This window comes from Molossus molossus, unplaced genomic scaffold (assembly GCF_014108415.1).
Source record: "Molossus molossus isolate mMolMol1 unplaced genomic scaffold, mMolMol1.p scaffold_m16_p_13, whole genome shotgun sequence".
NCBI lineage: Eukaryota > Metazoa > Chordata > Mammalia > Chiroptera > Molossidae > Molossus > Molossus molossus.
The window spans coordinates 70632171-70648273 of NW_023425348.1; the positions used below are offsets into that span (position 1 = coordinate 70632171).

General features: G+C 36.5%; 2 protein-coding genes across 4 annotated transcripts in view; one reads left to right on the plus strand and one right to left on the minus strand.

Annotated features, from left to right (window-relative positions):
* Positions 1-1426, plus strand: part of DNAJC24 (DnaJ heat shock protein family (Hsp40) member C24) — a 52360-nt gene extending 50934 nt beyond the window's left edge. The window contains exon 5 of the mRNA XM_036259400.1: positions 1144-1426. Within this exon, the coding sequence (XP_036115293.1) occupies positions 1144-1274 (131 nt within the window). The 3' untranslated portion in view covers positions 1275-1426. The remainder of the gene's footprint in view (positions 1-1143) is intronic.
* A 1006-nt stretch (positions 1427-2432) lies between these two features.
* Positions 2433-16103, minus strand: part of IMMP1L (inner mitochondrial membrane peptidase subunit 1) — a 53745-nt gene continuing 40074 nt past the window's right edge. For all 3 annotated transcript variants that reach the window (XM_036259398.1, XM_036259399.1, XM_036259397.1), the window contains 2 exons: positions 3712-3822; positions 2433-2597 (listed from right to left, as the gene is read on the minus strand). In XM_036259398.1, coding sequence (XP_036115291.1) covers positions 2529-2597; positions 3712-3822 — 180 coding nt within the window. In that variant the 3' untranslated portion in view covers positions 2433-2528. The remainder of the gene's footprint in view (positions 2598-3711; positions 3823-16103) is intronic.

Genomic DNA, 16103 nt, shown 5'->3' on the forward strand with positions numbered 1-16103 from the left:
TTACAAAAGCATGCTCCACTACCTATGTATGTTGACTCACGGAAGATGTCAGCATTTTAAAATTCAAAATTAAATGTTACTCCTTATGGAGAAAAAAGGCATTGTGGTAAAAAATAAAAAGGACTGGGTGAGTGAATCCAGATTTTTCTTAATGATAAAAGAAACACATGAAGTTGGTTCATTTCATCACTAGTTTTTCCAAGGCTAGAATTGATTAGAGAACAAAAACAGGTGGTTAAAATTTTCTTTTCTTTCCTTTTCTCTTTTTTCTTCTAGTGGCATTTGTTGAGAGCTGTTAAAAAATGAAAGTTGACTACTGAATGAATTCCTGATTGTAAGAATTCGTATCTTGAGACTTAGTTCATTTATCTATATAACAAATTTCATAAAAGTCATGTGATCAGTGGCTATTTTTCTTTGACAGTCACTTTTCAGCGACAGAAAAATTGAATGATCAGTAAATTAGGAAATCTTTTAGTTAGCGGCACAAGCTTTTCAACTTCTTAGGAAAAGGACAGACTTGATAAATTTCCATTGGTAGGCTAAACATTACACCATGTTGCCTTCTTTGGGCGTCTCACTTTAGCGATTGCCCTTTGGTTCACAAATAATTTGTAAACACCAATGAAATAGATATGTACACAGAAAAAAAACACCACAGTGTGTGTTTATATATTTGAGTCAGGATTCTTGAAATAGTGTGATACCAGAGCAGACACATTCAAATGTTGAAGTTGATAAACAGGCAAATTAGCGGTTTTCTCTAAACGGGTATACTCCAGGTAAAAGCATATTCTTTAACAGTAAGACAGGTAGAGTTTTCTTCCTTTATAGTAATGTTTTGGACAAACATGTTGTTGAGAAGAATGCAAAATTTATGTGAATCTTATGGAAACAGAAGACTTCAAATAAATGTCTTGGGTCTCTTCTGAGCATTCGCTGTCACCCAAGATCTTTGGACTATTTATTGATTACAGCTTCAGTCTATCTCTACGGTTCTCATTTAATAAATTTTATTTATTGAGTTTCTTTCTTTGGTTTTGCAAAATTTCAGTGGAATAAACCACATTTGTGTGTGTGTGTGTAGTGATATTAGTGTGGTTACTTGTAAACATTTGACGCATTTTTTTGTATTCTCTGCAGATGATCACTCTTTTTCTCTGAGTTGCCGTTGTGGTGGAAAATACAGTGTTTCCAAGGATGAAGTAGAAGAAGTTACCCTGATTTCTTGTGATACATGTTCACTAATTATAGAACTCCTTCATTGTAGCTGAAATTGTTCACTAAGTGGAATCCTTGAACTGTATATTCAGACATGTGGAGGAGAATCCCTTCCAACTTAGCTCTCTATATATGTTTATAATTTATATTTACAAATCACCAAAAACAGGGACTTGAATTACGAATTATATTTAGCAAATTCCTATTTGAGAACTTTATTATTGATTTGTTTATTCAAATAAGCATGTCTCCTCTTTTAATGGGTCACAATATCATCATGTGCCTTTATAGTTTCTAAGTTTCTGACGTAACATGATATTTCTAGCTGTTAAAGTTACAGGCTTATTGTATAACTATCTCAAAATTTCAGGTCTTTGGGGTTAAATTAGAATCTTTGTGAATAACATGTGAGCCTAGTTCTCCCATAATGAAGGCTGAATGTGGATACTCATGAGGTTTCTGCAAAGTTAAACAAGAAGGCGAAGTGGCAACTATAGAAAGGGTCGTTTTGGAGTCAGAAGACTTGACTTCAGTCCTGTCACGATTTCCAAGTCCCTCCTGTGGTTAAGGGAGTTGGTTCTTGGTCACCACCATCTTCAACTTGAAATATAATTTAGGAAATGGCAGCTTTAGAAAACAATAATTTGAAACAGGTGCATTACCTTCCTTTATTTCAGAGTACAACGACATACTATGAATGCCTTTATTTAGGAATAAAGAACCATTACATTGCCAGTATGATGAGGTGGACTTTTATAATGTATTATTATTGATAATAGTAAACTGTAAAGATTTTATTTTTCTACATATTTAATATTCTATGTATTGTGTAAGTAAAAAATCATTTAGAATATTGACTTGAAAAGGAATCCTTATGGGATCACTGAAACTTTAAATGAGTGAGGCAAGCTTATGACTTAGCAGCTTTTTACTACATTGAACTCTTTGTTTTTGGTTTGTTGCTTTGGACTTACAAGACTAGTTTCTACTCTGACTTTGTAAAGGTAGCTAAAGTATGAGGCATATTAATGAGGACATTTTTTCATTATACTTTTAAAACTAAAAATTCAAAAGTGCCCCCTTAAAAATATTTACACATCTCCCATAAAATATATATGACTTATTTTGGATTGCTTTTATCCGTGTATTTTGCATTAATATAGACTACAGATTGTGTGTTACTTCTTTACATTTAACAATTAAAAATAAACTGAATAGCAAATAAAGTTTATTAGTAAGTACATGGTTTCATTGGCAATAATAACTTCACTTAAACAGGAGACAAAAATCAAAAGAATAAATGCTGGCTAATCATCAGAAAATCTGTGGCTATTAGGGCTATCACGTAGAAATCCAAAATCACTCAGAGGCCAAATCTGTAAAATCAAAATTGATTGAAGATAATTAATGTCAGTGATGTTATTATCGTCATCATATTCCCTTTTTCTCAATCCCTTTTCTATGTGCCATATAATGAAACACTTTCTCCTTATTCTTCATTCAAGAACAAATTTCCTACATCAAAACAAGACTTTAGAAAGTAAATTTATATTTAAACTCTAACATCAGTTTGAACTGCATGGGTCCACTTATACACAGATTTTTTTCCAATAAATATAGAGTTGGCCTTCCATATGCTGGGACTTTTATTCATCTAACAGCAGTTTACAAACAGTATTTTTGACCCATGGTTGGGAATCCATGCAAGAAGAAGGTCACCTGTATGCATCGTTCTATGTGATTTATGTAAGAGACTTGAGCATCCACAGAATTTGTTATCTGTGGGGGTTCCTGGAACAAATACCAGATACTATAAGTAAGTTTTGGGGGAGTCAAAAAAATCATACGTAGACTTGCAACTGCGTGGGGGTCGGTGTTTAAGGGTCAACTGTGTGTGTGTGTGTGTGTGTGTGTTCTTTTACTACCCTCAATGTTAACTGTAAACCTTAGTACTTGAATATATGCTTAAGTGTAAAGAATCCTGTAAATTATCCCCAAATGTCTGTTTTTCTCCTTAACTGACTGACAAAATGGAGGCGCCAGTGAAAACAATTATCTTTCCTAAGAATCATGTATTTAATACAACTAAAGTCTACTCCTCACTGTACTTACCTGGGATATACCTGCATTACAGATCATTTGACTCTAGATTGCTCTTCTGAAATGCATATTCATATATTCCCAGGGTATGAACATGGTTGTAAAAGTTTACGAGAGAGAAATTTTTGGAGATTCAAATTAAAGGCTTCTTATGCTACAACTAAGGTAGTTAGAACTTTATTATTCAAAATAAAATATTCTCGATTACCTGTCTCAGTGGGGGGAAGGGGTAATGTTTATAGCTATGAAGGCCAACATTTTCATAGCTTTTATTGCAACAGTTAAGTCCACTAATAGCCTGAAGAATTCAAAATTCAGTTTTAAAGAAACTGGTGGTTTTCTTCCCCCAGCTCACAGAAGAAAGCCTACATTTTAAGTAGAAAACAGTACCTTAAAGAAGATACGTCCTCTTATTAATCCATATGGAATAGGTCCATAGTACCTGGAATCTGTGGAATTCTGTAGATTATCACCTTCTAACCAAACATGGCCCATGGGCACCTGGAATTAGAGAAGAAAGCAGCCCCTTTAAAAAAGGAACAAACAAATTTGGGTACTAGAAATGAAAAGTGTGTCTTACGCAGGTAGGGAGAAGTGTCCTGAAGTTGTTTTATAAAATACATACAAACCCTATTATTTCATTTCTTATGCACAATAAGATAACTTTTATTAAATATTAGTAAGTGGTATTAAGGTTTCAACTTTTTAGAATACCTTTCTTTTTGCCACATGGTTCCCAAACATTAATTTGTTACCAAAAAAAAAAAAAAAAAAAGCCCAAACTGAGGTTATAAGAGATCAAAACAGTATGACGGGGTCATTAATTTAATAGACTGCAAAAGAGGTCATTAGGATGCTGTGCACTCCTGAGTCAATAACAGCATAAGCAGGGTAGCCACTCATTCAGCAACATCCTGGGGCCAATAGCAAGGCCAGACCTATTAGGATGCTCATGATGAACTAAATGGTAATTGATTGTGACATCAATTACAAATAATCTCATCATTTTATTGGAGTGGGCTTGTCAGAATTCTAATTAAGATCCTGTTCTGCCTTTGTACAGGCCATATCTTCAGTGCATTATACTTCAATAATGACCATCAAGAACTAGACGGACCTATTATAAAACCATCAGCTGTAAAATTAATGATGGTGACCTTCTACTAAATGAAAAGACCCAATATGTCCTGTATATTAACTGGTAAATGACATAAGTTTAAATTTTTACTCAATGACAATCATAAGTATACTTAGAACAGAACATGTTTCTTAAAAAAAAACAAACAACTCTTTGATATAGTACAGTTGCCCGTTAATATCTGTTCAACATAAACAAAAAATTACTCTAGCAACAATCTTTAAAATTGCATTTTAAAAGGTTTTTTTAAAATATAGTTTTTATTACCCAAGAAAGTTGACTTACTGACCAGTCCAAAATGATCTGTTGGGAAGGAATTTATTTTCACTGTTCTTTTAACTGGCTATTATTGGAGAACTTTATGTGAATAAAAATATCCCTACTGGATTTAATAAGAAGTGACTGCAATTTTTTAAAATGTCACAAATTACTTTTCTAAGACTTTATTTTTTAGAGCAGTTTTAGGTTCACAGCACAACTGAGAGGAAGGCACAGAGATTTCCCATGTGCCTCCCGGCCACATACACAGCCTCCTCCATTATTGATGGCCTCCACCATAGTGGGATATTTGTTATACTTGGTGAACCTACACTAATCACCAAAATCCAAAGTTTACCTTAGCAGTCGCTCTGGGTATGGTACATTCTATGGGTTTGGGCAAATGTATGACATGTATCCATCATTATAGTATCATACGAAGTATTTTCACTGCCCTAAAACTCCTCTGTGATCTATTTCTCCTTTCCTCATTACCTTTTGGAAAAATAAATTTATGCAAGCGTGTAAAATTTTAATTTCACTTTATATCACAGATTACATAATGTTAAATGTCTTATATCACAGAAATATTTGCCCAAAAAATTAAATCAAGTTAATTACTTTCATTTAAATACAATTAAATGTTAAATTTCTCTATTTGTAGAGAAGGGACATAAGCTTCCTGAAAGAATGTGAGAAACTATAAGATCACTCTTCGTTACTAGTCATAGGTTCTAGGGCCAAGAGTGAGGCTAGCTCCTATCTATATAAGTGGATTTATGTGCAGTGGAGCATAAGATTGCTTAAGCAGACAAATGAGAATACCTCAGTTCATAAGTGAAAGGAAGAACAAAACAGCATATTTGGAAAAGCCAAGTGTCATTAGCATTCCAAAGTACTGCCTTGGGACAAGTCACAATATGAACATCTTTTGTGTTTAAATTTCCATAGTTTCTCCTTAATATGTGTTCCTGAGTTCTAAAAATAGGTAATATATATGAATAGTTAAATAAAACCATCAAATTAGGGTCACCAATAAAAGCAAAAGAAAAAAATTCTACAGGCTAATAAGGCAACATACTAACAACTTAGGAAGGTAGAAACCAAAGCTGGAACTCCAATAATGGCTGGTGATTAATAGTAGTAGAAATTCTTGTAAAGTCCAACCACTTTTATGGCAGTTATGGCCTAAGTTTCTTCCAATTAGCTAAATAATAGTGATGAAGTATCATCTCTGGTGTAGTAGAAAGAAATCTTCTGAAACCCAGAACGAATCACCAGAAGTCTTTGGAGGAGTGTGACCCAGGCTAGCTGCACCTGGTCCTTGACTGCAAGGGGTGGAACAAAAGGAGGAAGAGTGATGCAAACCAGTATGTGTATGTGGCTTTCTGGCTTGTTTAGTAGTAAAACTATATAAAAACGCATCTGATCCTTAAAACAACCTGTGAAGTACTGTTATTGATATTTAATAGAAGTAAGTTCAAGTATGGGACGTGCTAAATCCTACTTATCTGAAGCACAGACCTAATACCCGTGCATCCACCACATCCTACAGACATCAATGCTTCATATAAAGTACACAAATCAAGGAAACCAACTTCATTTATGGTTCTTTTAATCTAATAATCACTTCTCTACAAACAGGAAAAGTGAATCTTTTAAAATCAAAGCAATAACTTTTGCTGACCCTACCTGTCCATCAATTACTCGATTTCCCAATAAAATATTCATGATGTTTGAAATTATTCCATTTTGAAACACAATTATATTTGGTATGGGATAAGGGCATACACCTCCCCACCCCCTTCGTCTCTCTAAAATCAATTTTTTAAAAATCAACTTTATAGAGAGGTATACTGTATATATAGTAAAATGCACTCATTTAATTTTGACACTAATTTTGAAAAATATGCACTAATTTTGAAAAATTTATAAAACCATCAAGCACAATCAAGATAGAGAACATTTCTATCATGCCAAAAAGTTCCCTCCTGTTCCTGCCAACCCCCACCCCCACCCCATACTCAGTCCCAGGCAACTAACTAGTAATCTGTTTTCTGTTACAAGTGGCTAGTTTTACCTGTTCCTGAATTTCATGTAAATGAGACTGCACAGGAGATATTGTATCTGGCTTTTGTTCAGCAAGTTTTATGATTAATCCGTATTGTATGTATCATTCATTTATTCCTGTAACTGCTGAACAGTATTCCATTGTAAACCACAATCTTTATCTATGAACCTATGGATGGATATTTGAGTTGTTTGCAGTTTGGGGCTCTTTCAAATAAAGCACTATGAACATTCATGTACAGGTCTATTTTCAGTAAACACATTGTGGTAGAATTTCTGAGTCATGAATGTATACTTAACCTTATAATTTTCCCAAGTGATTATACCATTTCACATTCCCAATAGCAAGGTATGAGTGTTTCTGTTGCTCCAAAACCTTGGTATTTTCCTTTTAAAAAAACTTGGCCATTCTAGCCCAGCTGGTGTGACTCAGTGGACTGAGTGTTGTCCCATGGACTGAGAGGTCCCATGGACTGAGAGGTCCTGGTTCGATTTCCAGTCAGGGCACATGCCCGGGTTTCGGGCTCAATCCCCAGCGACACGAGTGCAGGAGGCAGCCGATCGATGTTGATGTTTCTCTCTCTCCCTCCCTCTCTCTCTGAAAACAAACAAACAAAAAAAGCCATTCCAGTAGGCCTGGTATCACAGTGTCGTTTTTATTTGTATTTCTCTGATCAGCATTTTTTCTTGTGTCTGTTATGTATCTTATGAAATTATCAAAATATTTTTCCCATTCTTTTAAATGAATTGTTTTTCTTATTCATCTTGAGAATCCTTTATATACCATGATTAAGTCCTTTGACAGGTGTTACAGATACTTTCTCCCAGTCTGGGATCTTTTTTTTGTAGTTTCTATCTCCAATAAAGACCATACAATGTATTTTTAAGCTCTAGAAATTGCACTTGGCTCTTTTCTGTATTTACCATTTCTTTCCTCATTATGTTTATCCTCCAGATCTTTATGTTTAGAACTGGTGTTCTGGAGCACGTGTTGTTCACTCCATTATCTCTGTCATTTCTGGATCTATTTTTCTTCTGGTTATGGGCTACATTTTCCTACTTCACGAATCTAGTAATTTGTGACTGAGTTGGACATTCATTTGTTGCGTGGATTTTGTTTTAGAGTGTGTTCAAGGTTCAAGAGGTTTGTTTGTTTGGGGGGAGGCAGTTAATTTAGCTGATCCAGCTTACTCCTTTCAAGTGTTGTTTTTAAGCTTGTTAGGTGGGGTCTAGCTCACACCATCTCTTTAGCCCTACTAGTAAGGCATGATATTTGGGGTCTCCATGAGCTCTGTCCACTCTGGCTGCTCAGGGATCAGATAGCTCTCAGCCCTGTGTGAGCTCTGGGAATTGCTCAGCTTCCCACTAGTTATTCTTTGCTTGGTCTCTTAAGTTTCACCATAAACAGGCACAATGTAGTATGCATTCAGCCCAAAAGCCACGAGATTACCTGCGTACATTTCTGGAGATCATTCTGTATCTCTGCTCTCCCTGATGGTTTGATCCATAAATCCCAACCACTGAAACCTTCCCTCTACTCTCGTCTCACCTCCTCAACTGAGCAAGACCACTGTGCTGTCTGAATCCCCCTTCCTCATGCCTCCTGAGAACTGCCCTAAGGCAGAGACCAGGGCGGGTATAGAGCTGGCCTGGCTCGTTTCCCTCCTCTCAGAGATCTTTCTTGTACTGCCTGCTGTGCATGGTCTGAAAATAGCTATTTCACATATTTTGTCCGATTTTCTAGTTCTTTATGGCAGAAGAGCACGTCCTGCACCAGATACTTTGCCATTGCCAGAAACAGGTTCAAATTATAATTTTAAAGTCTTTAATTATTTTTAGCGCAATTCATAACAATATGAAGATAATTCCTTTGGTGAGAAGTAAGTTTTGATGTAAGTAAAGTGTGCCTTTGGCATCTCCGCCTTGTGCCCCCTTCAGGGGCCTCCCCTATACGATTTTGTTTTACTCTTGCCTATCAAAATCTCCAGAAAAGATTTGCCAAGTTCAGTCTGCCCGCAATTATGTAGAAACAAGGAAGATCAACGTGGTATTACATGTATCTCAAACTGGCAACAGTATAAATATTCTTAAGTAGGCACAGGTTAAATAAAATTAAGTTTATATAATAATGGGCAGCTATTTTTTTTAATAGACTTTTATTTTTATTTATTTTTTAAATCCTCACCCGAGATACTTCTTTCCATTTATCTTCAGATAGAGTGGGATAGAGAGAAACATCAACATGAGAGAGACACATCGATCAATTGCCTCCCGCATGACCCGGACCAGGGCCGGGGACCGAAATGCAACTGAGGTTTGCACCTTGACCAGAATTGAACCCGCAACTCTTTAGCCCATGGGACAATGACAGCTGGTTTTTTAAAAAACTAACTGATTTACATGAATGTAATCAGTGAAAAAAGTAAATTTACAGGGCAATTTATATAAATGTTTGAAGAAAACCCACAAAACTTTGTTTTATGTTTCATAATTTACATTTTTTGTGACCATTATGTGTTACTTGACAATTAAATATATACATACATGTACGTATGTGTGTCTTAATATGTGTAGCCATTCAGTGATACTCATACTTTTAAAAAAGGGACACTGGTCCCGGCCAGGTGACTCAGTCAGCTGGCACGCCATCCCACACACCAAAGGCTGGGGGGCGACTCCCGGTCAGGGCGAATACCCAGGTTTTGGGTTCCCTGGTCAGGGCCTGTACTGGAGGCAACTGACTGGTGTTTTTCTCTCAAATTGATGTTTCTCTCTTTCCTCATTCCTCTCTCTCTGGAGTGCTTATCCTCAGGTGAGGATTAAAAAAAGGAACATCTGTTTAATTTAAAAAGTCTTTGTCTTTGGTAGTATGGAGAGAGAGGTACCTAACTTCCAATCCAGATAACAGGCTCTGCCTTTTTGTCTAGTACAGGTAAGTGACTGCAATTAGCAGTACTGTCACCAGATTTCTGGGCAAATAAAATATTAGTCTAGCTAAGAACTGATTTATTCAAACAAACAGAGAACAACACAATTTGGAAAGAGTTCTGAAACTCAAAACCTGGCCTTTCTGGTATGAAGTGAGGCAAGGAACACAACAAAATGTCCTTTTTAACTCAAAACATGATTACTGTCTATTGGATTAACCAAGTTGTTATCACTAAACTGAAAATTCAAGCCAAATAAGAGAAGAAAAAAATTCTGTAGCAATATAACAAAATATTAACAGATAAAATAGATTTAAAATATTTTTAAATTTATTTATTTAAAAAGCTATTATAACTTTCCAACTAAAGTAGACCAGTTCTTCAATAAATGCATTTGTAATAAAAATGTTTTGCAAATGGCCAAAAATAGAAATCCCCTATTCCATGCTTTGTTCATTACTTGTCATAACCAAAACTTTTAGTAGTTAGATGCTTTTCCTTTTTATACTTTTATAAATCTACCACGGTAACTTGAATGAATACATGAGCCTGAGTAATACATGAGCCTGAGTAAGAGTGTATAGACAGAGTTTTACAATGAATGCCACATAGAATAGTTTACATTTGCTCAAACCTGAGTTTTCGAAGGGTCTCGGACACAGCTAACTTTAGGGCTAAATTTTAAAGCATTAAAGAACCCTGAGTCATTCCTGTTTTTCCTCCCTCGGTCAGAGCTGTCCTCCTGAGCTATGATAAACCTAGTCTCGGTGCTGGACAAAAGAATCAGGCCTCCAGTTCTCAGCTATACTTACTGAGGTCTAGTTAAGTGCCTCTTCTAGTACAGGCAACAAATGTAATTGCCTCATGGCCTGCGGGTGTCCATTTAACAAAAGAGGCTTTTGTGAACCAACCCACAGGTGTTACCTTTCTTGATTCAAGTGAAATATGATGAAAGAGTCCACAATATCAAATAACACATTTACTAAGCTATAATCAAACTCATTTATTTGATGAAGCAAAGAATATCTAATTAAGTAAAAGTTCTGACTGCAGAGTAAGATACTTGTATTTCTGACCTTTCAAAAAAACAGAAAAGCCTAATAACAGATTTGAGTTTTAATTAACCGTTTGCCAGATATTTTAATTTACAACCAGCAAAGGTAAGGGTGGGCACTGGTCCTGCTATTACTTATGCCTCTTTAATGGTTCTTCTGAAATGACTGTGAACGAATAGGAAACAACAGTTTATTTTTATTAAAGAAACAAACAAAATAACTTCAATAGTTATTAAAGAAAAATAAAGGCAAGGAGAGGGGCAAAATTCTTGGAATCTTTTTTGACATGCTTGTTTTTTCCCTTGTCCTCAATTACATAGGAAAAGGAGAGGTGCACACATTTTATGAAAACAATAAGGAAGACTTGTTTCTCTTTGGCAAAGAAAACCAGGATAATTTCCCTGCCTAGGAATGTACATAATAAATGTACATTCACAACATGTCATTTTAGTTTAACAATTAAAACTCAAATATTGTTTTTTATATTACCATCTTTCAAGTAAGCAGGAGCAAGTCACACTATGTGCTTAATGCATATTGTGCTTAGTCATGACATCTAACCAAAATGTAGCCATGGTTTGATACTAAGCAGACAAACTACTGGAGAGAATATTTAAAAAATGAAATAATTTATTAATTGTACAATTCTAAAAGAACTTTGGAAAACCTAATATATATATATATATATATATATATATGTATATAAAATTTTTTTTTGACTCATGTAACAGCAATTAGAAACACCACCAGAGAATAACAGTTGGAGTTTACCCTTCCTATAACACCAACAAAGCTAGAAACAAAGACATGTATGTCAAAAAGTGAAGCATTAAATCCCCCCGAAAAGAGGCAATTAAGTAGAAGAGCTTTTAAGAACAAAACGCTGAGAAAACAGTATTAATCTTTAATTTAAAACAATGGGAGTGTCTCGGGTGTCAGTTTTGGGTATCTCTGAAAGCAACATTCAAGGAACAGCTTTACTATTCTGCTGTTTTAACTGACATTCTCCTTGCCACAACTTCTTGCCCACATTTGTCTGCCTGAGTGGAACATCTGGAGTCCTGATAAAGGTGCTCCCAAATGCTAGCTTCATGACAAAGGGATTAACTTTTGTAAGGACCAGGTATGGAATAGGTAACACACTGATTATTGCAATGGAGACTATTTCTATGCAGTCCTGATCTTTTTCTCTCCATTCAAATTCTGTCTTATTACTATACCATTCTTCATCATTCCTGGAGACATTATTGTCCTTCTCTACTTAAAAATGATGCCAACTTAGGTTCATAGTCAATTATTACCAAAGAGGAATTTACATAAAAGTTCCAGTTGGCTACACATACCCACAGCACTGCGGTGGGGATAATGATGGGGAATGCTTTTTACTAACAAGTTTTATTTCATTATTGAGCCTCTCCCTCTGAGTAGGTTTAGAACTTAGTCTCAAGATTTGACTTGCTCATTCTCATAGCTATTGCAAGTAAGCTCCTTCATGATCTCCCTAAGTATTCAATACCATCTGGCCTCAATTAGAATCTCTGATGGGTTGCTTAGCATAGTGGTTCAAGATACAATTTACAGTCATAATCATGAGTTCAAAATACAGCTCTGCTACTACTATTTAAGCACCTTGGACAGGTTATATAAACCTCATCTATACAACTGGGTCTAATAAAGGCCTTACAGAAATACTCTGAGAACCAAGTGGAATGCTCCTGACACCCAGTAAGCACTCACTAAATATTAGCCATTGTTATTAGCAGTTTCCCCAGCTGCTGGTATGAATGATGCCTTCTGAGCTTTTTCTTTGTTTCTGATTTTCCTATTCAGTCTACTCAGAAATTTGCAAAGTGGACTGTGCTTTGTAATTTTACTTTGGTTATGTTTTTGTCATATTCTTTTACAATGTATTCAATTATATAGGTCTGGTATTTGCCAAGACTGTGAATTGAATCCAATATAATTTAAAATGTACATTAGTTGTGAATAGATGCCATATTAATTATGTTAATTGATTTAGTGAAATTCAGTTTCAAGACCAAACCATCCAAATGTACTAAAGACTAACATTTTTATTCTTTTAATAGGAATCTTCATCAAGCAGTGTTTATGAAATACCAAATGCTTAACCTGTCCCTTATGAAGACCTCACTTCTTCAGAACTGTCCACTAACTAGTCGGAAGGTTAGAGGAAGGGGAAAGGGCGGGACTGAAGCCAGTAAATAGGCCCTGCCATTCTAGCCATCTGAATCTAATGCCCCAGGCCTACAAAATTGTTTCCTAGGACAATGGATTTCTTTTCTTCTCCTATTTATAAAACAATGTTGTACCTGCTCTCTTTTTGGTTTAGTATTTGAAAGAAGCATCTTTTATAGTCTCATTTCAAGACTATATCTGTACATCCATTTTAATATAATGTGATGTATACTCTAGTTCTCATATTTTTTTAAATCTTTATTGTTGAATGTAGAATGTATTACAGATGTTCCTCATTTTTCCCCCATTGACCCCCTCCTCCCCACTCCCCCCCCACCACCTTTCCCCACACTATTGTCTGTGTCCATTGGTTATGCATATAAGTTCTTTGGTTTATTTCTTCCCACCCCCCCAACCCCCTTCCCTTTGAGGTTTGTTAGTGTAGCAATGAATTTGTAGTTCTTAGTCCCTTCACCTTTTTCACCCATTCCCCCAATCCCCCTCCCATCTGGCAACCAACAAAATGTTCTCTGTATCTATGAGAATGTTTCTGCTCCGCCTGTTCATTTTGTTTGAGATTCCATTGTTGATAGATATGTATTCATTGCCATTTTGTTTGTTCATATATTTTATCTTTTTCTTCAAAAAGACCATCATTTCATATAATAACGGTTTGGTGGTGATGAACTCCTTTAACTTTTTCTTGTCTGGGAAACTCTTTATATGGCCATTGATTCTAAATGACAGCTTTGCAGGATAGAGTAATCTAGGTTCTCGCTTTTCATCATTCTGAATATTTCTTGCCACTCCCTTCTGGCCTGCAAAGTTTCTTTTGAAAAATCAGCTGACAGCCTAGTGGGAACTCCCTTGTAGGTAACTAGCTGCCTTTCTCTTGCTGCTTTTAAGATTCTCTCTTTGTCTTGAACCTTTTGCATTTTGATGATGATGTGTCTCGGTGTGTGCCTCTTGGGGTTCATCTTGTTTGGGACTCTCTGTGCTTCCTGGACTTGTATGTCTGTTTCCTTCACCAAGTTAGGAAAGTTTTCTGCCATTATTGTTTCAAACAGGTTTTCGATTTCTTGTTCTCTCTCTTCTCCTTCTGGCACCCCCAAGATGCGAATGTTGGTACGCCTGAAGTTGTCCCAGAGGCTCATTACACTATCCTCATTTTTTTGGATTCCTTTTTCTTTTTGCTGTTCTGATTGGGCGTTTTTTGCTTCTTTATATTCCAAATCGATGGTTTGCTTCTTGGATTTACGTACTCTACTATTGAATCTGTGTAAATTATTCTTTATTTCAGTTAATGCCTCCTTCATTTCTGACTGTGCATCCATCATTTCTGACTGGTCCTTTTTTATGCTCTTGAGGCCCTCACTTAGTTCACTGAGGTTCTCACTAAGTTCATTGAGCATCCTTATAAGCAGTATTTTGAACTCAGCATCTGTTAGGTTGCTTATCTCCATTTCACTTAGTTCTTTACTTAGGGTTTTGTTCTATTCTTTCATTTGGGACCTGTTTCTTTATCTCCTCATTTTGGCTGCCTCCCTGTGTTTGTTTCTGTGTATTACTTAACGAGCAGTATGGGGTTAGCTGATATCAGATGCTGCATGTTTGAAAGAATTTAGGAAAAACCTGAAGCAGGATCCAAGACAGGCCAATCCTATGGTTAAGCAAGTGGCAACAGCTTGGGTGGGCTTGAAAGGTGGGTGGGGCGGGGCCTCAGGGAGTCACCAGGGCGGGGCTACCAGTGTGAGCCAGATTGCTGGAGTCCCAGATATGGTTGCTGTCTGCTGCCCCAGGGAAGGGCTCACGAAAGGAACAAAGGCCTCCGACAGCACGTTTGTCCAGGAGAAAGCCCCCTCTCCAGCCCTCGCTCCAATGCCAAACAGCCCAGTTCTTCCCGGTATGTCTCTGGTGCCCCTCAAGCTGCCTCCCCTCCAAGCTTAGAGGGAGTCAGTCTGGTAAGTCCGTGCGAGGACCCTTTAAGGGGCTCCAGCCGCTTCAGCTTCCCTGAGCTCAGTTCCTGCTTGTTTTTCCAGCCAAAAGTTATGGGGATTCTCTTCCTGGCACTGGAATCCTGAGCAGGGCACCTGGTGTGGGACGGGGACCCCTCAGTCCTCAGGGAGGACCTTCCCAGCCGAGGTGTCCTCCTGATTTTTATCCGCCACACGTGGGTGTGGGCCCAGCCCGTCCCCTCCGCCCTCCTACCAGTCTGGATGTGGCTGCTGCTTTAATTCCGTAGTTGCAGGACTTCCATTCACCTTGATTTCAGGCGGTTTTGAATGATGGTTGTTCTGTAGTTTTGTTGTAACTTTGATGTGGGTGTGGGAGGACACAATACCGCGTTTACCTACACCACCATCTTGACTGGAAGTCCTAGTTCTCATATTCTTAAAGACAACCTAACTTAATGAAACACAAAGTATTTCATAGAGCAGTAGAATACAGTGTTAAGCATATAAATAATGACTTTTCCTATGTTCTCAGAAAAGTCTAAACGTTGGTAAATCAGATGCATATGGTAGAAAATATGTATTAATATGTTTCCACCAACAATTTGTTTCTTGGGACTTCAAATAATTTTTCCCAAAGTCAAAACTCACCCCTGTATGGATTTATTTCTGTAGATAAATCTCTGTGGTTCTTTTCAATGTCCAGTGGGCTCTATGCCTACCTGCTTCATAAAGAGATTGGCTATAAAAATGATTTACAATGGAAATCGAAGTATTTACTAGGGTGTAGACAAGAGTCCATATACCAAAAAAATGATGAAAATAAAATATATAAATAATCTTGTACTTGATGTTACTAATGCCTTCTAAAAAAGGCACTGTGTTGCATATTTTTCTTTGACAGACAGACATTCTCCTACTTGTATGTTATTAATCAAAACTACAACTCTAATGTTCCATACCCTAGAAGTTATTTAGAATGAAATCTAGTTTTATGAATACAAAATTTCAAATTAGGCATGTGATGACATTTTTTTTGTGATGATGTAAGCTACAAAGAGAATAGCTGAAAATATTTAGAAAGATTGATCTCTGAAGTCTGAGAACATCAAAACATTGTTTTGGTTAAGAGATCACGAAAGTATACTATGGACATCAAGGAGGGAATAGTATAATATCCAGATAT